This window comes from Hyla sarda, chromosome 10 (assembly GCF_029499605.1).
Source record: "Hyla sarda isolate aHylSar1 chromosome 10, aHylSar1.hap1, whole genome shotgun sequence".
In the NCBI taxonomy this organism is placed as follows: Eukaryota; Metazoa; Chordata; class Amphibia; order Anura; family Hylidae; genus Hyla; species Hyla sarda.
In genome coordinates, this window is record NC_079198.1 from 26,471,731 (window position 1) to 26,490,751 (window position 19,021).

Below are 19,021 nucleotides of genomic sequence, written 5' to 3' on the forward strand. Positions count from 1 at the left end.
AAAACACATACAATACATGCTACCATCACAAGATGTGGCATCCCATGTAGCACTGTGTAGCCCTTTTTTATTTTTATTATGAATAAAAAAATTTATTTAAATAGACTAAAATAAACTCCCAAAGAAAAAAAAAAAAAGAAAAAAAAGTAAAAGTAAGCAAAAAGGCTACAAATCAGACACTGTTTATAATAAGTTCAATTTAGTTAAGTACAAAAACGCTCCCTCTCATGAGCTTCTCAGGTGAATAGGAACAACAAAGTATATGGGAAAATGTGCAAATAAGGCAAGCGAACACAATCGCCACTCACAATAGCAACGTGAGTGGGAGTACAACATAAACTAGCCCTGTTTTACCTAAGGCACATCAATAAGGCTTTCATTTACTGAGCACTTAGGGTCGTGCGTGCAGCCCCAGGGAGCATTTATTAATATTCTTAGTGAGGTGACGCTCCGAAGCACAGGGAGCACGCTTCCGCCAGAACATAGGCTTTTCATAAAATATTGACTACACTTATATGCCTAGAATCGGTTAAAGGGGTTATCCAGGAAAAAACATTTCTTTATATATCAACTGGCTCCAGAAAGTTAAACAGATTTGTAAATGACTTCCATTAAAAAATCTTAATCCTTTCAGTACTTATGAGCTTCTAAAGTTAAGGTTGTTCTTTTCTGTCTAAGTGCTCTCTGATGACACGTGTCTCGGGAACCGCCCAGTTTAGAAGCAAATCCCCATAGCAAACCTCTTCTAAACTGGGAAGTTCCCGAGACACGTGTCATCAGAGAGCACTTAGACAGAAAAGAACAACCTTAACTTCAGAAGCTCATAAGTACTGAAAGGATTAATATTTTTTAATAGAAGTCATTTACAAATCTGTTTAACTTTCTGGAGCCAGTTGATATATATAAAAAAAAGTTTTTTCCTGGAATACCCCTTTAAGGTGGTTAAAGATATAGATATTTTATTTAAAAAAACATAGATCGGCAGTGTAAGTGCCGTTATCCAATATAAGCGACTGTAGGACAGGTGCAGTGTATTATGCACAAAAATTTGCAATACCAACTTGTGTGTATTTTTATGGCTTCTTCTGCCATATTTGTGTATGCACACTGTAGTCAAGGGATCATACAGATGCTGCGCATACACTGTATGTGTAATTGGACTGAAACAGTGGAAGTGTTTCAGTCATGATCGGGAGTATGCCGTAAAACGGCCCTACAGAGGCTCCTAAGACTGAATTACTGCGTCGCAAAATAATGCTTCCCCCCCCCCCCAAAAAAAAAAAAAGTGTATTGAATAACAATCACATATAATTAAATACAGGCTATATGCCAGCCCTACTATTTGTCTTTACCAGCACAAGTCCAAAAATTATAAAGGAAATGGGAAGTGCGATAAAACGTACTATTTATTGGTATGCGTTAAAATCCACCCAAAACAAAGAAGTGTGTTCCCCGTCCAAGTGAAGATACAATGACAATTAATTTATCACTGCCTCACATAGAATCATGTCAGACAAATTATAGCAGCAGAATGCTATCAATGTGTGGATATAGTACCGTATATACTCGAGTATAAGCCAACCCGAATTTGAGCCGAGGCCCCTAATTCTACCCCAAAAACCCAGGAAAAGTTATTGACTCGACTATAAGCCTAGGGTGGGAAATACATCATCCCCCCATGTAATCATCCAGACCCCCATCATCACCCCCCCCCCCCTTCATCATCACCGCCTGTCATCATCAGTGGTCTTCAACCTGCGGACCTCCAGATGTTGCAAAACTACAACTCCCAGCATGCCCGGACAGCCATCGGACATGCCCGGACAGCCCGGAGCATGCCCGGACAGCCATCCCAAGTGGCCATACTGCCTGACCAATGCTTGCAAACAACCACGGTTCTCAAGCAGTGGAAGGAGACAGCCACAGTTTGCTCACTAAAATTCCTCAAAATTCTGTTAGAAGAAGAAAAACAAAATCTGGCTATTGCAGAATCTAAACTTAAAGAACAGAAGGAGCTGGTTCTCAGATTCAAAACAGACCCGGAATTTGGCCCTAAAGAAATCTTGTTACAGAATACTATTGAACTATTTTCAACTTAACTGGGCACTGTCATGAACCTTTTTTTTATATATATATATGTTGTAGTACTTATGTACTACAACATATCTCTAATATACATAATTTTTTTTTTTTTTATTAAAATATTGTATTTTATATTTGAAAACCGTCCACTAGGGGTCTCCCTCCTAGTGGCCAGCTGCAGCCTGCCGTGACCTCATGACTGAATTCGGACCGGTGCCGGCTGGGCAATCGGTCGTAATTCAGTCAGCCTGCGCTCGCTCCCTGCCTGTCAATCAGACAGGCGGGAGCGAGCACTGTGAACGCCTGGGCTGAGCTCATTGGCTGCCTAGCCTCGCAGCTGCACTGAATCTCAGTGCTGCACTGATGCTCCAGGACTGTACATGTCCTGTACGGATAAGTGAGGGCTTATTTAACTTACCCGTACTTTCTTTCGGTCCCGGGTCCCATGGCAGGTGGGTTATGCTCCTATACTCCTCCTCCCTGGATAACACTACACTGCTAAACAAGGAGGAGGACACCTTGGATCAGCCTGCCATGCTACTGGCCGCTCATCTATGCGCGCTTCCGACGGGAGCGTAGCAAAGATGTGCTAAGGGCGGAAGTCGGCCCCCCCCCAGCAGGCATCAGTGACATTGCGCCTGAAGGGGAAGTCTGCCTGGTAAGTGACCACACTACCAGGCAGACAGAAAATATATTTCTAAGGGGGTTAAAAAAAAATTTAAGTCAGGGATGGGGTTAGGGACAGATGGGCAATAGGCAGGGACAGAAACTTTTTTTTGTTACATGGTGGGAGTTACTCTTTAAGAAGCGTAAAGAAAGTCAATTTATACAAGATTTACAGGATTTTAGGGAAAATCGGGCATACTTATTTAGGAACCAGCCACCTAGAGATCACGACACGGAAATCTCTACCTCGGATACTGACCCTTCCGACACGAAGAGGTCAAGTTCGTGGTCTGAGAGGGGCCGAGGTAATACATGAGGGTCTAGATCAGGGGGAGCAAATAGATCAAGGGGTAGAAGAAACAGATCCCCCTCGAACAGTAGACCTAATACTTACCAACAACCATGTGGTGGCAGGGGTACTTCTTATATGCCTTCATCCTCAAAAACTTTTAGGGGAGGGTCAGTGAGAAAACTACCAGCTGCAGCGGCAGGAACCAGTGAGATATCCCAAATAAACACTAGTGATAACACACATAAACAGTCATGGCTGTAAATATTGGCACCCCTGAAATTTTCCTAGAAAATGAAGTATTTCTCAGAGAAAAGGATTGCAGTAACACGTTTTGCTATACACATGTTTATTCCCATTGTGTGTATTGGAACTAAACCAAAAAAGGGAGGAAGAAAGCAAATTGGACATAATGTCACCAAACTCCAAAAATGGTCTGGACAAAATTATTGGCACCCTTAACTTAATATTTGGTTGCACAACCCTTTGGAAAAAATAACTGAAATCAGTCGCTTCCTATAACTATCAATAAGTTCTTTCTGTATATACAACTAGTTACTGTATATAAACATATTTTTGAAAACAAACTGTTTAGATGTTAGTTTTATTACAGTAGAATAATAGATAAATGTTCATGTTTTGCTCTTTTCCAGGCATGAGCTTCTAGAAGAGGCTTGTAGACAAGGACTTCCATTTGCTGCTTGGGATGGGCCAACTGTTGTTTCTTGGCTGGAGGTATTGTATAAAAGTATATCTTAGTATACTAGTCATGCCTTAACCCCTTCCCGCTATGGGACGTATGCATACGTCCCAGCACCCGACACGTTCGCGCGCTGGGACATATGCATACGTCCTCGCGATTTCCTGCTCTTCCGTGGGCAGCTCAGGAGATCGCCGGTGGCACCCGGCTGTCAATCACAACTGGAGACCATCAGTAGCTGGCAGGGACCGTGACCGGCAGCATTAACCCCACAGATGCCATGATAAATTCTGATCACGGCTTCTATGGTGTTCACCAACGGCGGCACCGTGATACGATCGCGGGTCACCGTTGGTTGCTTTGGCAGCAGGAGGTTAGATGATGACCTCCTGTCTGCCTGCTATGGAAGCCTGTGAGATCCAGCCATAGGCTGGATCACACAGGCTGTATTGTGTGCAGCTGATTAGGTCAATCTGTGCTGCAGTAAAAATGTATTGCAGCATAGTATAACCTGTAAAAAGTGAAAAAAATGTATAAATAAAAAGTTCTTCTATAATAGTATAAAGTGTAAAAAAAAATAAAAATAATGTCCCTTTACCAATAAATGCCCTTTATTACCAAAAAAAACAAACACAAATCATATACATGATAGGTATTGCCACGTCCGTAATGATGTGTACTATAAAGCTATAATGTAAATTATCCTGCACGGTGAACGCCGTAAAAAAAAACAAGAAAAAAAAAGCAAAAAATTTGCCAATTTTGGTACAAATAGCGGAATAAAAAGGATCAAAAGGTAGCACGTATCACAAAAATGATACCAAAAGTACAGCTTGTCCCGCAAAAAATAAGCCCTCACTCAATGGCGTTGGACAAAAAATTAAAAAGTTAAGGCTGTCGGAACATGATAACACAAAAAAAGGGAAAAAAAGAATTTTGCTAAGGAAAAAGAACACAAAAAGCTATATAACATGGGTATTGCCATAATGGAACCGACCCACAGAATAAATATAACATCACTTTTACTGCACAGTGAACACCATAAAAAAATTTATTAAAAAAAATGCCAGAAATCTTCCGCTCAGAAGAAGCATTCTAAAGTTATTACCATTTAAAGAGACACATAAAAAAGGCTGGTCATTGAGGTAAAAATGGGTCCGTCCTTAATTTAATGTCACATTTAGTTCTAAAATTCTGTGTTGAATAATGAAAAACAAAATAATTTTTAAGAGGAACGTTCACCTGAAGGTCTTGAAGTTCTTCTGGCTTTTCTCATGGGCAACTCTCATGTTAGGAAGCCACCATGCCACTATTGACCTAACATCCTTTTCCTCCTTTCACAGCTGTGGGTTGGAATGCCAGCATGGTACGTGGCTGCATGCCGTGCCAATGTGAAGAGCGGAGCCATCATGGCCAACCTGTCTGATACAGAAATCCAGCGTGAGATTGGTATCAGCAACCCCCTGCATCGTCTGAAGCTACGGTTAGCCATCCAGGAGATGGTGTCTCTTACGAGTCCTTCAGCACCAGCCACGTCACGCACGGTGAGATCTCTCTTGCAGCGGACTTAAAGGGGTACTCCACTGGAAAACATATATATATATATATATATATATATATATATATATATTTATTTTATTTTTTTAAATCAACTGGTTCCAGTAAGTTAAAAAGATTTGTAATTTACTTCTATTTAAAAACCTTAACCCTTCCAGTACTTATCAGCTGCTGTATGTTCCAGAGGAAGTTCTTTTCTTTTTGAATTTCCTTTCTGTCTGACCACAGTGCTCTCTGCTGACACCTCTGTCCATTTTAGGAACTGTCCAGAGTAAGGGTGCATTCCCACCTGGCGTAGTTTGCTGCGAATTTGCTGCCTATTTGCTGCTTCATATTTTCCTACCCATTGACTTCAATGGGAAAATAAAATACGCAGCAGCAAATACGCCAGCTGGGAACGTACCCTTAGAGCAAATCCCCTTAGCAAACCTATCCTGCTCCGGACAGTTCCTAAAATGGACAAAGGTGTCAGCAGAGAGCACTGTGGTCAGACAGAAAAGAAATTCAAAAAGAAAAGAACTTCCTGTGTAGCATACAGCAGCTCATACTGTAAGTACTGGAAGGATTAAGATTTTTTAATAGAAGAAATTTACAAATCTGTTTAACTTTCTGGCACCAGTTGATTTGAAAAAATATGTTTTCCAGCGGAGTACCCCTTTAAAGCTGACTACATGTACTACGTCTCCATTAGATTAGTGCATTAACCCTCTCACCCCCTACTCTTTTCCATCTAGTCAACAGGAAATGTATGGATGACCCATGAAGAAATGGAAACTTTAACAGCTACTACTAAACCTGTGAGTATTACAATGTAAACGTGGTGCAGATGTAACAACGTGTCGTGGCTTTAAGGGCGTGTTCACACAGCAGATTTGCGGATTGACCAGCAGTTTGTGTTTCAAAACCACAAAGCCAATTTATATTGCAGAAACGCTGTGGATTTGTTTTGTATTTTCTCCATAGAATTTTAAGAGGAAGTAAAAAGGGGTACTCCGCCCCTAGACGTCTTATCTCCCGCGATCTCCTTTCTGCACCCGACGTTCGCTTAGAGCATCGGGTGCAGCACCGGAGCGCCGGAGACCCGTGTCGTCACAGCCATGCCTCCTCAATGCAAGTCTATGGGAGGGGGCGTGACGGCCGTCACGCCCCCTCCCATAGACTTGCATTGAGGGGGCATGGCTGTAACATCATGAGCCTCCACCCAGCATTGACAGTTATCCGGCACGGAGCGAAGTTGGCACCCGATGTCTGGGGAGCCACAGCCGAGATTGCGGGGTTCACCAGCGGCGGGAACCCTGTGATCAGACATCTTATCCCCTATCCTCTGGATAGGGGATAAGATGTCTTGGGGCAGAGTACCCCTTTAAAATCTGCAAGAGAGGCTATGAAATATATTATTGTGGACTTTGACCCAGATTACCGTATCTGCAGCAAAATCCAAAGTGGTAAACCCATTGACCTATTTCTTTCCCAAAATCCGCTACAAATCCACAGCATATCCATTCTTTGTGAACACGTCCATAAAGGGATACTCCCGTGGAAAACTTTTTTTTTTTTTAATCAACTGGTGCCAGAAAGTTAAACAGATTTGTAAATCACTTCTATTAAAAAAAATCTTAATCCTTCCAGTACTTTTTAGGGGCTATATACTAAAGAGAAATCCAAAAGAGAAATGCATTTCCTCTGATGTCATGACCACAGTGCTCTCTGCTGACCTCTGCTGTCCATTTTAGGAACTGTCCAGCGCAGGAGAAAATCCCCATAGCAAACATATGCTGCTCTGGACAGTTCCTAAAATGGACAGCAGAGGTCAGCAGAGAGCACTGTGGTCATGACATCTGAGGAAATGCATTTCTCTTTTGGATTTCTCTTACTGTACAGCCCCTAAAAAGTACTGGAAGGATTAAGATTTTTTAATGGAAGTGATTTACAAATCTGTTTAACTTTCTGGCACCAGTTGATTTTAAAAATAAAAAAATAAAAAAAGTTTTCCACGAGAGTACCCCTTGAAACTGGCATAACAGGGTCCTAAAACACTTCTGTATGTGGCTTGCATCAGATATATCAAACAGCTACTCGCATGGCTGAGCAGAACGCTACCAGTGCCATTCAGCATGTGAGAATACACCCTTATGGGAATAGTAATGTGTTTCAATTTCTCTTCATTTTCAAGATCTCTGCATGCGGCCAACAAAAAAATTAAACTTTCCTTGTCTAATGCCCCTATTTCCTCTGCATGTGTCTGTGATTGGATGCTTTACTTTCTATATGGAGATGTAAATTCTTGTTTGTTTCCTACTTGTCAGCTTTGTGTCTAATCTATCGCTCAACTCACCTCTTCTGTTTCTTCTTTATCTCTCTTTAACACACTAATCCTTGTCAGGAGACTAAGGAGATCAGTTGGGAACAGGTAGGTAGATGTATATAAATGTGTTTCATATACAAAAATGTAGGATATGCATATATCCAAATCCACAATCAAGGAGGATAATGGAGCGCTGCCCACGACTTCTTAAATAGTAATATTTGTTTAAAGGGTACCTACCTCTCATCAAATAAACTTTGGATATATTTTAGATTAATGAATGTTGAATAACTTTCCAATAGCATGTTAATGAAAAATATGCTTCTTTCTATTGTATTTTTCCCGATCAGTCCTGTCAGCAAGCATTTCTGACTCATGCTGGAGTCCTAAACACTCAGAGCTGCCAGCCTGCTTTGTTCACAGCCAAACAGGCTGTGAACAAAGCAGGCTGGCAGCTCTGAGTGTTCTCCTTTGTGAACAAAGCAGGCTGGCAGCTCGTAGTGTTTAGGACTCCAGCATGAGTCTGAAATGCTTGCTGCCAGGACTGGTAGGGAGACCCCTAGTGGTCATTTCTTCAAAGTGGAAAATTAAATAGAAAGAAGCATATTTTTTAATAACATGCAATTGTAAAGTTATTCTGCATACATTAATCTATAATACATCAAAAGTTTTTTTGATGGGAGGTACCCTTTAAAAAGGATTATAAAAATGTAAAACGTGTTTCGAAGCCGGTACGTTTTTGTAATCCTTTTTAAATAAATATTATTATTCAAGAAGTCGTGGGCAGCGCTCCATTATCCTCCTTGGTGGTACGATTGTGGATTTGGGTTTTTACGGAACACACAGCCCAGCATGTCAGAGGAGGTAGCTGCAGCCATGTATTCATGCCCTTGTATGTGTTGTGCCGGCATTAGCACAACCACCCCAGTCGTGGGCAGTGCTCCATTATCCTCCTTGGTGGTACGATTGTGGATTTGGATTTTTAAGGAATGCATATATGACAGCAGCACCAGCCCATCATCTCGTGTCTGGTGGCCCAACAACTACCTCCTGACGTCAGATGACAGGGAAGAGAAGGATCAGACATGTTGGATTTCAACTGCCTGATCCTCTTGGGAAGATAAACCACCACAAAAAATGTCTGGTTTTCGTTTCACCCCATTCAATACATATGTACTCTTGGCTAAACCGAGAATGTATTAGTATGGAAGGGGTCTGGAGAGATATATGTTATCTGAACGACAGCTATCCTATGTATACATAGAGGGAAATAGGTTTGTGAGATGTACTCTGTGGTGACCGAGGTATAATCTCCTCTATACCCAAATGGCAGTTAATACGGAAAAAAGTGACTGGTTGTCTAGGTCTATGAGAAATTGTATCGTGGTGTCCTAGTAAGATTGGGTAGTGGTGTGGTATATTGTTGTCAATGTATCTGTATTGGTAATAAATGTAATAGAGTGTGTGGCAGTGTATAAATATGGTTATAGTAGAATGTATGTCAGTGTGTATAAGTATGTGTGTGTGATGTATGTGTTGATTTGTCTGCGGAGTGTATGTTAATGTAGCTGTTATAGAGGTTAGGTGTGATGGGGGTATTAGAAAAAAAAAGGAAGAAAAAAGAAAGAAGAAAAGAGGAGTGGTTTGTATTTGGATGCTTAAACAATTTATTTGTAACATACAATATATGGAAAAGTGCTGGGCCCTAGCACTTATGCTTTCCAATACACAATAAAATAAAGTAAAAATAGAAATGAATGATACTAGACTGATAATACCAAGTCAATACAGTTGTACCATAAAGTCAGTATCCAATAGCACTGAACGGAAGCTCTGCTTCACAAGTAACCGATGCTAGTATCAAACGCCGTTCACGTATAATGTCTCAAATGGCCAATATGTCCCACTAGACAATGTATCCAAATGACCAATATGTCCCACTAGACAATGTATCCAAAAGGCCAATGCAATCCACTATATTACACAGTATCGGTGCTGCGACCAAAAAGAGTTTAGCAAGTAATCCACGGTACTGCGACCGTATTAGGTAATGCCGCAGATAGTACAAAGTGAAACAAAGTTATACAAATAGCGGTGCTGCGACCGTAGAGACAATCTCGTCCCGTAGAAACAATGTATCCAATGTGGCAATGTTGCGGCTGTAATGTGGGGGAGGTACAGGCCTGCAGTGATATAGCTGTTGGCGGTGCTGCGACCGTGCTGGATACAGAAGAGCGGGGAGGCCGCAGGGTATACTACGGTCCCGCAGTGGGTCAGACAGAGGAGGCTCCAGTGGTTGCGAATGTGGGTAAGCAGATAAGGGGGAGAAGATATCAGGTACTATGTACCCCTTACCCGGTGCCTCCTGTCGCTTCTGCGGTGTCCGATGAGGTAGTTTTGCTGTAACTGTCAGCGGTGTCCGGAGCTCGTGGTGATGGGCGCGTGTGTGGTCTCAGGCGCGCTATGATGGTTTTGTTGATCTGTGTTTGGCCTCAGGGTTGGATTGATTGTTGCAGTGCGTAGAGTGGTAATATTTGACTTGGTATGCTAGGACTAGATGCGTTTTGGACCTACTAGGTCCATCCTCAGTAGTCAACAACAAACATAGGATAGGTAATTTAACCCTTACTCACCCCCATTTATCAGGGTCGGGGATTTTGTTTAAAGTCCCATACAAGTCTATGGGAAATATATGTTACTGCATAACTTCCAAATGGCTGGAGATATTTCGATAATACTTGGTCACATGTTACTTATATGTCCACTTAAAATATAGGATAGTTAATTGAACCCTTAACTACCTCCATTTGTGAGGGTCAGGGTTTTTGTTTAAAGTCCCATGCAAATCTATGGGAAATGTATGTTCTCACATAACTTCTGTACGGCTGGAGATATTTCAATACCTGGTACACATATTACAGGTCGGGATAGGAGGTCGGGATAGGAGGACGGGATAGGAGGACGGGATAGGAGGTCGGGATAGGAGGACGGGATAGGAGGACGGGATAGGAGGTCGGGATAGGAGGACGGGATAGGAGGTTGGGATAGAACAGTTTCCTGGAAAGTGGATTGGTTGTTGTGGGCCAGTTGAAGGGCCCCCAAGGTCTCCCGATCTGACCCCCTTAGACTTTTACCTTTGGGGTCATCTGAAGGCAATTGTCTATGCTGTGAAGATACGAGATGTGCAGCACCTGAAACTACGGATACTGGAAGCCTGTGCTAGCATTTCTCCTGCGGTGTATATAGTAGTATACAGCAGTGTATACGGATACTGGAAGCCTGTGCTAGCATTTCTCCTGCGGTGTTGCTATCAGTGTGTGAAGAGTGGGAGAAGAGGGTTGCATGTCTAAAGTTTTGTTCTAAGGCTTCTTTCACTTTATATGTTGCGCCGTTTTAAAGGGGTACTCCAGTGGAAAACTTTTTTTTTTTTTTAAATCAATTGGTGCCAGAAAGTTAAACAGATTTGTAAATTACTTCTATTAAAAAATATTAATCCTTCCAGTACTTATCAGCTGCTGAATACTACATAGGAAATTATTTTCTTCTTGGAACACAGTGCTCTCTGCTGACATCATGACCAGAGTGCTCTCTGCTGACATCTCTGTCCATTTTAGGAACTGTCCAGAGCAGCATATGTTTTCTATGGGGATTTTCTCCTACTCTGGACAGTTCCTAAAATGGACAAAGATGTCAGCAGAGAGCACTGTGGTCATGATGTCAGCAGAGAGCACTGTGTTCCAAAAAGAAAAGAATTTCCTATGTAGTATTCAGCAGCTAATAAGTACTGGAAGAATTAATATTTTTTTATAGAAGTCATTTACAAATCTGTTTAACTTTCTGGCACCAGTCGATAAAAATAAAAAAGGTTTTCCACCGGAGTACCCCTTTAAAGACCCGTTATAATGTCCCATTATAAAAAAAAACTACCGTTAAAAAAACCCATTCAAGTCTATGGGATTTTTTAATTGTGGTCGTTGCTACATGACTGATATGCGTACAACCCTAATACTAACCTAACAACCAACTGTAACCAATAACCTAATCGACCTCAACTAAGCAGTCTGAGGTGTGCCATAACTGCGGCGTAAAGAATATGCCTGGAAAAGAGGGCATACCCTGTGGTAAGTGTGATGGAATGAAAAGAAGGGGGGGCGGGTGGGAGCGAAGAACCCACAGCGTCAATGAAGGGGGGAGAGCCGTGGGTTTTATGGTCATACCGCTCCTCCCACAATTACAGGCCAGCTGCGCAGGCCTTTCCATTTGTGGTCGTTGCTACATGACTGATATGCGTACAACCCTAATACTAACCTAACAACCAACTGTAACCAATAACCTAATCGACCTCAACTAAGCAGTCTGAGGTGTGCCATAACTGCGGCGTAAAGAATATGCCTGGAAAAGAGGGCAAAACCCGGATTTAAACAAACATTTGTTTATTGCAGATTACAACACAAGAGACTGAAATGCGCTAGCCATTTCTTTGCGAGGGTTAGGGAAATACTGCATGTAGCATCCGCACTTCCAATACCCTAATTTCATGATTACGTGGGTTGGGACCCCGTGCTTAGAAGTGGCTGTAGCTGCGCCAATAAGGAAGGAGTGACCGGATAATGAAGTCGGGACTCCTCCCAGCGACCTGACCGAAATGCGTAAATGTTTGATGAATTGAGAAGTAGTTAGCGGGTTGGATCTGAAATGGAGTAAAGGGTCGTCAGCTGATAGGTTAACACAGGCATTCAACAATTCACGGAGGATTGTGACAGGACACCATTTGTGCACGGTGGGGAAAACCTGGACAATCACAGTTTGACCCGGAGACGAGGTCTTGGTCTGACTGAGGGACAGCTGGAAATGATCAGAGACATGTGACGGCTGACTGACCTAAGGAAAGGGCGCGTTAATGGTCCGAGTATTACACCCACCCGGTCTGAGAAACCCATAACAGGCAAGGTACATGGCCGCTTTTAATGTGAGGCTATCACGAATACCCAAAGGTGTGGAGTCTAACAAGTCGGACAACTGCCTGAACATGTTGCCTGTGATTGGTTGTCTGACTGGGCTGCGAGGGACTTCCTTCTCAAGGATGCCCTTCAGAGCGGACTTCACCGAGCGAGAAGAGAGTATAGAGTAACTACGGGTATAGGTCAAGGATAAATGGTGATGGATACCGGCTAGATAACACTTAATAGTATTGTGGGATAAATGCAGTGTGATATGGCAAAACCCGACATATGCTAATAGGAAGGGAACTGAAATCTTGTCGCCCTCGGCGTGCTTGGATCTGGATTTGGAAATGAGTTCCACGCCGTACCATAAATTTTGCGTATTTGCTGACAAGGCATCTGCTGCAATATTCTGGACTCCTTCAACGTGAGCACATGTGAGAATAAATGTATGTAGTAGGGACAGCCAAACTAACCGTCTAGCCAAGCTCATTTATCTATAACATAGCTGACCGTCTAACACCAGGACAGAGAGAGAGTATCCGAAGACGTGACGGATGAGAATTGTATACGTGACTGGACCTAGACAAGTATGTGCCCTGTGACAAGTGCGAAACGTTATACAAGTACCTTAACAACCTAGAACACCCTGAAGAGCATCTTTAGGAACGAGACTACACAGAGAAAGGAATGCACCGACAACGCAAGCAATCACAACCTGAAAACGTGTCAGGTTCATGAGGTGATTACTTGGACAACAATAAACAACTCTTTAAACCAGGACAGAGGGAAAGTATCCGAAGACGTGTCGGACGAGAACCGTATGCGTAACCGGGCCTAGACGAGTATGCGCCCGGTGACAAGTGCGAAACGCTATACGAGTATCATATCAACCTAGAACACCATGAAGTACACTTTTGGACATGACTACACAGAGAAAGGAGCGCATCGACAACGCAAGCAATCACAACCTGAAAGCGTGTCAGGTTCATGAGGTGATTACTTGGACAATAATAATCAACTCTTTAAACCAGGACAGAGGGAAAGTATCTGAAGACGTGTCGGACGAGAATCGTATGCGTAACCGGGCCTAGACGAGTATGCGCCCGGTGACAAGTGCGAAACGTTGAGAAAGGAGCGCATCGACAACGCAAGTAATCACAACCTGAAAGCGTGTCAAGTTCATGAGGTGATTACTTTGAGAACAATGTACGACACTTTAAACCAGAACAGAGGGAAAGTATCCGAAGACGTGTCGGACGAGAATCGTATGCGTAACCGGGTCTAGACGAGTATGCGCCCGGTGACAAGTGCGAAACGTTATACGAGTACCAAATCAACCTAGAACACCATGAAGTACATTTTTAGGACATAACTACACAGAGAAAGGAGCGCATCGACAACGCAAGTAATCACAACCTGAAAGCGTGTCAAGTTCATGAGGTGATTACTTTGAGAACAATGTACGACACTTTAAACCAGAACAGAGGGAAAGTATCCGAAGACGTGTCGGACGAGAATTATATGCGTAACTGAGTCTAGATAAGCGTGTGCCCAGTGGTAAGTGCGAAAGTTTATACGAGTACCATGACAACCCAAAACATCGTGAATTCCGTTTTTTGAGAACGTGACTATATCGTAAAAGAGGTGCACCGACGACACAAGTAAACACAACCTGAAGACGTGTCAGGTTCATGAGGTGATTACTTGGATAATAAAACAAATCTTATCACCTATGTGTGGCGTTATTGCTGTTCTGAAGGCGTGTCAGTAACAACCGTGCGACGTACTCCCTGCAGGCGTGGCAGGCATGATGGGTATACATCACCTATGTGTGGCGTGTCAGTCATAAGAACTATGCGACGTACCCTTCCTGTAACATGACAGGCTTAACAGGTAAATACCACCTATGCGTAATGTCAGTGTCGTTCAGAAGGCATGTCAGTACCAACGATAATGAGACATACCCCGTCTGCAACGGTTTACTGGGTAAGCCCCGCCTGTGCGTCGTGTAATTGTCGTTCTGAATATGTGTCAGCAGCGACAACTACTATGTATCACTCTGCCTATATAAAGATGCGTGCAGAACGACTACGTGTGAAACTGTCGTGAACCGCTATGCATGGCTGTACCACCAACTTGATGAACCTATACTCAGGCCAACCATATACGCGTATAGACCACCAGTGAATGCCTGAAGCTAACCACTACCTGATGGCAGAGAATATGCCGGGAAGTAGTAACTATTATAACCACATACCTGCGTACAGGGCCACACCCCATGTGCTGTATGAGCATGTGCGCTGCACTAAACTGCGGGCGTACGAACTTCACAAATAGCGCAAGTGCATGTACAGAACACATGCCACGGGTGTACACGCAGCCTGATTCCCGCGTGCACCCGAGTAATATAACCCTACAAACACGCGTGATACAGGTCCTGCGAGCGGGAGTGCAGCACAAACCTTATTAGTGCATATTCAGTAGTAATCCTACGAGCGTGGACCATGTAATACTATAAACGTGCGTACAGTGTGACTCGTATGAGCGTGTACAAAGTATGAATCCTATGAGTGTGTACAACATGACTCCTACAAGAGTGTGTGTAGTATGAACCCTGCAAGCGAGTACAAGCGTGTATACTACGTAAACCTACGAGCAAGTGTACAGTATGGATGCTACAATGGTATGTACCGCATGAACTTTATGAATTATGCGATCAAGTGAACCGTATAAATGCTACCGGCGAATGTGCTGGATAACCCTAACGCGTGTAAGTAAGAATCCAACAAGCGTGTGTACAGGATATCCTACCAGTGTGTACTGTGTACGGCATGAATCTTATAAGTGTGTACGCAGCATAATGCTACAAGTATGTACAAGCGTGTGTAGAAATGTAACCGGCATGAATCCTACCAACGTGTATGGGTACCAGGATGTGTACAGCATGAACCCTACGGCATGATTCCTATAAGTGAGAATCGTAGCTCCACAACAGCTGGAGGCACACCGCCCGGAAACACAGAAGTATAAATATAAAATAAATGAAAAGAAAACTGTGAGGAAGTTAGTTAAGAGACAAAGGTTGGAGGTGAGCGCAGCTGTTGGTGTAGCGTGCCTTAGACTGACCAGATTGGCAGCTGTGGGGGTGAAGCATAAGCCCACAGGGTGGGGCGGAGCGGTGAGTCCGATTGAGTGTAAAGGTGTGCGAGTCTCAGTATACCGGAGACACATATAGATCCTCCCAGCAGCACAGAACTACAAAATGTGATAATGATATATATGTGCAGGAGGCTGTTACATAGAGCGGCAATGATATGCACGTGCAGGAGACTGTTCATATAGTGCAGTAATGTTATACATGTGCAGGAGACTGTTCACATAGTGCGGAAATGATAAAATAAGTAGGAGACTGTTCATATAGTGCGGTAATGATATACATGCGCAGGAGGCTGACCACATAGTGCGGTAATGATATACATGTGCAAGAAGCCTATCACGTAGTGCGGTAATGATATACATGTGCAAGAAGCCTCTCACATGGTGCGGTAATGATATGCATGTGCAGGAGACTGTTCACACAGTGCGGTAATGATATGCATCAGCAAGAAGCCTATCACACAGAGCGGTAATGATATGCATGTGCAGGAGACTGTTCACACAATGCAGCAATCAAATACATGTGCAAGAGGCCTAACACATAATGCGGTAACGATATGCATGTGCAGGAGACTGTTCGCACAATGCAGTAATCATATACATGCGTAGCAAGCCGTTCACATAGTGCGGTAATGATATGCACGTGCAGGAGGCTGTTCACATAACAAAGTAACGGTATACATGCGCAGCAAGTCGTTCACATAGTGCGGTAATGATATGCACGTGCGGGAGGCTATTCACATAACAAAGTAACGGTATACATGCGCAGCAAGTCGTTCACATAGTGCGGTAATGATATGCACGTGCAGGAGACTGTTCAAATGGTGCGGTAATGATATGCATGTGCAGGAGGCTGTTCACATAACAAAGTAATGGTATACATGCGCAGCAAGTCGTTCACATAGAGCGGTAATGATATGCATGTGCAGGAGACTGTTCACATAGTGCGGTAATGATATGCATGTGCAGGAGACTGTTCACATAGTGCGGTAATGATATGCACGTGCAGGAGACTGATCACATAGTGCGGTAATGATATGCACGTGCAGGAGACTGATCACATAGTGCGGTAATGATAAGCACGTGCAGGAGACTGATGACATAGTGCGGCAATGATATGCACGTGCCGGAGACTGATGACATAGTGCGGTAATGATATGCACGTGCAGGAGACTGATCACATAGTGCAGTAATGAAATACATGTGCAGGAGACTGTTCGCATAACAAAGTAATCATCACATAATAAAGCAAGCCATAAGTAAACACATACATGCGCAGCAAGCCGTTCACCTAGTGCGGTAATGATATGCCTGTGTAGGAGGCTGTTCGCATACAAAGTATCCATATACATGCGCAGCAAGCCGTAAGTAAATATATGTAGCCGAAAACCGTATAATGCTACCGGCGAATGCCGAATGCCGACATGTAATACGATAACCTGGGGCCGGGCTGACCAAGGGTTTCCCTGAACTCCGGCTCACCTCCGGAGTCCGGGAACCGCCAGCGTTACCCCCGGTCAGCCACGGCCACTTACCCCCACCATGCCGGCTGAAGCGAGCTTCCTGTCAGCTGACTCGTGCAGTCAGCTGACCGGTGGGAACGTGACTCCACCTCCTGCCGACATCACGTGACACCCTCAAGCGAAGAACCCACGGCGTCAATGAAGGGGGGAGAGCCGTGGGTTTTATGGTGATACCGCTCCTCCCACAATTACAGGCCAGCTGCGCAGGCCTTTCCATTTATCCTTTATCACCCGTTACAGCCTGTTATAAATAAAGGACGTTATTTGTGACGGGAGAAAAAACATTACATGCATAAATTTTTCTCCCGTCACAAATGACGTCCGTTATTCATAACAGGCTATAATGGGGGATAAAGGATAATCAAAAAATCCCATAGACTTGAATGGGATTTTGTAATGGCCAATTAACAGCCGTTTTTGAGGGTTTTCTTAACGGGACATTATAACGGGTCTTTAAAAAGGGACCTAAGACCCCCCACTGTTCAGGAGAATGAGTCAGGAGAAGAACGCGGAAGCGTGCTTCACTCTTCGGCTTTCCCTAATTTTCAGTCCTGTGCCTCCATTTCATTGTAAGTCCATCGGGCCGTCCTGTGAATCAAAAAGGATATTGTTGATTGTTGGGAAGTGAAGCACGCTACCATGAGCTTCTCACTGCTTGTTCTCCTGATCTGTGGGGGTCCCACCACTGAGACCTCTGTTGCTGAAAATTTTTGACATGTGCTCCGGGGATAGTCGCAGATGGGGAGTTTAACCGGGTTGGTACAACTGCCTAACACAGGAGCCCTAACGTGTGCTCAGGGAAGACAGAAACCTCCAGTGGAGCAGAAGGGCCCATTTTTTAATTTTTTTAAATAAATGACTGGTACACTATAAAGTGGTAGTCCACTTTGGATAGTCATTACAAAAAAACTAAAATGTAGCCAGCACCTAAACCCAATACATGGGTGCACGCTGCTGTGGCAAGTACAAAACATGTAAAAAAAAAGAAAATGGCTGCAGCACACTTGGTCAACAAAATAGAGGCTCTTAGCGCACTTTTTGATCAAAACGTGTCCCCCCATCCACCACGCGGAGGTGGCCTCAACTACAAGAACTGATGATTTACCCATTGGGCTGTCTGTGGATAATGGACATGCTGGGTCCTGCAGGGACACACTTAGTAGCTGCTCTTTACTTCCTTAAAGGGGTACTCCCGTGCCCCAGCCTTCTGAATATCTGCTTCCGAAGGCTTGGAGCAGTGGCCACGGTCACAAAGTCACACCACACCCCCCTCTATTGCTGTCTATGGGAGGGGGCGTGACGACTGTAGACAGCAATGGAGGCGTGGTGTGACGTCATGAGGGGCATGGCCATGACATCACGACCGTGACCACTGCTCCAAGCCTTTTGAACCAGAAGCTTTCTTAAAGGGGTACTCCGGTGGAAAACTTTTTTTTGTTTTTTTAATGAATTGGCGCCAGAAAGTTAAACAGATTTGTAAATTACTTCTATTAAAATGTTTTAATCCTTTTAGTACTTTTTAGCAGCTGTATTCTACAGAGGAAATTATTTTCTTTTTGAATTTCTTTTTTGTCTTGTCCATAGTGCTCTCTGCTGACACCTCTGTCCGTGTCAGGAACTGTCCAGAGTAGCATAGGTTTGCTATGGGGATTTTCTCCTGCTCTTGACAGTTCCTGATACGGGCATCAGGTGTCAGCAGAGAGCACTGTGGACAAGACAAAAAAGAAATTAAAAAAATAAAGATTTTCCTCTGTAGCATACAGCTGCTAAAAAGTACTGGAAGGATTAAGATTTTTT

The 19,021-nt window shown here is 43.5% G+C and overlaps 1 protein-coding gene across 5 annotated transcripts in view; it reads left to right on the top strand.

Moving 5' to 3' along the window:
- Positions 1–19,021, top strand: part of PPFIA3 (PTPRF interacting protein alpha 3) — a 160,906-nt gene that overhangs the window by 114,601 nt on the left and 27,284 nt on the right. For 4 of the 5 annotated variants that reach the window (XM_056544649.1, XM_056544652.1, XM_056544651.1 and 1 more), the window contains exons 20-23: positions 3,691–3,772; positions 5,081–5,281; positions 6,029–6,091; positions 7,678–7,704. In XM_056544649.1, coding sequence (XP_056400624.1) covers positions 3,691–3,772; positions 5,081–5,281; positions 6,029–6,091; positions 7,678–7,704 — 373 coding nt within the window. The remainder of the gene's footprint in view (positions 1–3,690; positions 3,773–5,080; positions 5,282–6,028; positions 6,092–7,677; positions 7,705–19,021) is intronic. The other variant, XM_056544654.1, reaches the window with a different exon arrangement.